General features: G+C 65.7%; 1 protein-coding gene across 1 annotated transcript in view; it reads left to right on the plus strand.

The window, feature by feature from the left end:
* The window catches only part of MINK1 (misshapen like kinase 1), a gene marked incomplete at its 5' end in the record, with an annotated part of 11,534 nt that overhangs the window by 7,044 nt on the left and 2,184 nt on the right, over positions 1-2,306 (plus strand). The window contains 6 exon segments of the mRNA XM_025211093.1: positions 454-553; positions 654-779; positions 889-991; positions 1,365-1,514; positions 1,618-1,761; positions 1,875-2,009. Coding sequence (XP_025066878.1) covers positions 454-553; positions 654-779; positions 889-991; positions 1,365-1,514; positions 1,618-1,761; positions 1,875-2,009 — 758 coding nt within the window.

Raw genomic sequence — 2,306 nt, forward strand, 5'->3', positions numbered from 1 at the left:
CTCCTCTTAATCCCATAGCTATAAGGGACCCCCCCCCACTTGCCTAGTTGGAAGGGACCCCCAAACCCCACCCCCCAAGGTCCTGTAACCCTTTCCAGCTGGTAGGCACCCCCCTGGACCTCCCAGCCCCCCCAGCTGGTAGAACCCCTCCTGCCGGACACCTGGTGCCGGAAGGGGTGCCCCAGCTGGAAGGGAACCCCCTAGACCACCCCAGGACCCCCCATCTAGAAGGGACCCATCTCAAACTCCTGCTCCCCCTCCCCCAGGACCCTACAGCCCCTTCCCCTCTTGGCCTGGGGTTGCAGGGGGGTCTGCATCATGGCATGGGGTGCCCCTAAACCTTCCCATGATCTCTAACCCCTACCCCAAGGCCACCCCCCCACCCCAGGGGCCTGGAGCTGGTGGGGGGCTGGGCTGGATGTGACCCGAATGATTTTTGCCCTCTGCCCCCAGGGACGGGGACACAGACAGCGTGAGCACTATGGTGGTCCATGACGAGGCACCTGGCCCCCACGGACACTTCGGGGGTGAAGGGACCCTGCCCCGGCCCCGGGTGAGGGGGCACTGGGGGGTAGGACAGGGCCCTGGATGCACCCTGCTCTGGGGTGGGGGAGGCATAGCTGGGTATAACACCACCTGCTGCCCACCCCCAGAGCCCAGAAGTGGAGTGTGGTGCCCGCCGAGTCCCCGACACCAATGGCTTCCCCCCCCTGCCCGATGTGCTGCTGCCCAGTGAGGGGCCCCCCCGAGCTGACCCCCCCGGTGACTCTGGCCCTGATGTGAGTTGCTATGGGCGGGGTGGAGGGGGCTAGATTTGGGGGTTCTTGGATTTGGGGGGGGTTGGGTGGACCGGGGTGTCTCATCCTCCCTATATTTCCCCCCCATCAGTACCAGTCACGTGGGCTGGTGAAGGCCCCTGGGAAGGCCTCGTTCACCACCTTTGTGGACCCGGGGCTCTACCAGGCCGGGGGGGACCCCCTACCCCTCATCGGTGAGTCTGGGGGGATTGGAGGGCAGTATCTGGGTCCTTGGTGGAGCTGGAGGGTGGGGAATGAGTCATGACCATTGGGGGGGGCTGGGAACGATAGGGTTAATGACCCCTGACCTCAGGACAAGGGTGGGCTGGGTCTTGCCTTGATCTATGACCCTTGATCTTTGGTCTCTGGCATGGCTGTGGGGGGCCGGGGAGCAGGTCCTAACCCAAGTGCAGCTGTTGCTGGGGTGGCTTTGACTCCTGACCCCTGATCTTTGACTCCTGACCCCTGACTTTGGGGTGGGGGTGGGCTTGGGTTCACCCTTGACCCGAGCACAGCTGCATGGGAGGGGTGTGGGGGTGCCTGACCTTCGAACTCTGCCCCCCACAGGACCAGGCCGAGCATGGCCAGGGGTCGAGAGCCGTAAGGGCTCGGTGGTGAATGTGAACCCAGCCCCCCCACGGCCCCCCAGCGACGCGCCCGAGATCCGCAAGTACAAGAAGCGTTTCGGATCTGAGATCCTCTGCGCCGCCCCCTGGGGTCAGCGGGGGGCTGGGGTCATGGGGTTCTGGGGGACTGCAGGAGGGGGGGTCCTGGTTCCTGCAGCCCCCCTGATGGCACCGTCCCCCTGAGGGATCCGCAGGTGTGAACCTGTTGGTGGGCACGGAGCAAGGGCTGCTGCTGCTGGACCGCAGCGGGCGCGGGCGTGTCTATGGCCTGGTCAGTCGACGCCGCTTCCAGCAGATAGACGTGCTCGAGGGCCTCAACCTGCTCACCACCATCTCTGGTGAGACCCCTGCCGCCTCCTGTGACCTCCCCAGTACCTCCAACCTACTCAGCACCATCTCGGTGCTGAGACCCTCCGCCCCGGCCCCCCCTCAACTGTCCTCCCCCCCGCAGGGAAGCGCAACAAGCTGCGCGTGTACTACCTGTCTTGGCTGCGCAACAAGGTGCTGCGCAATGACCCTGAGGTGGAGAAGAAACAGGGCTGGGCCCCCGTTGGCGACCTTGAGGGCTGCACCCACTACCGCCTGGGTGAGCCGGGGGCGGCTAGGGGCTCTGGGGGTTATCTGGAGGTCATTGGGGGGCTCAGGGTGCAGGGCTGCCCCCCCAGTGGTGGTGATCTTGGGGACTGCACCCACTACCACCTGGGTGAGCCTGGGGTGCTGGGGGGTTACTGGGGGGTACTGAGGGTTACCAGGGCCAGGGCTGAGCCCCTGTTAGTGACCTTAGGGGCTGCACCCATTACTGCTTGGGTGAGGGGAGGTTGGGGGGGACTCAGGGTCACTGCAGGGGTCTGGGGTCAACAAGGGGTTCAGGGGGGACCAGGAA

The sequence above is a fragment of the Alligator sinensis genome, unplaced genomic scaffold (genome assembly GCF_000455745.1).
Source record: "Alligator sinensis unplaced genomic scaffold, ASM45574v1 scaffold553_1, whole genome shotgun sequence".
NCBI classification, from domain to species: domain Eukaryota; kingdom Metazoa; phylum Chordata; order Crocodylia; family Alligatoridae; genus Alligator; species Alligator sinensis.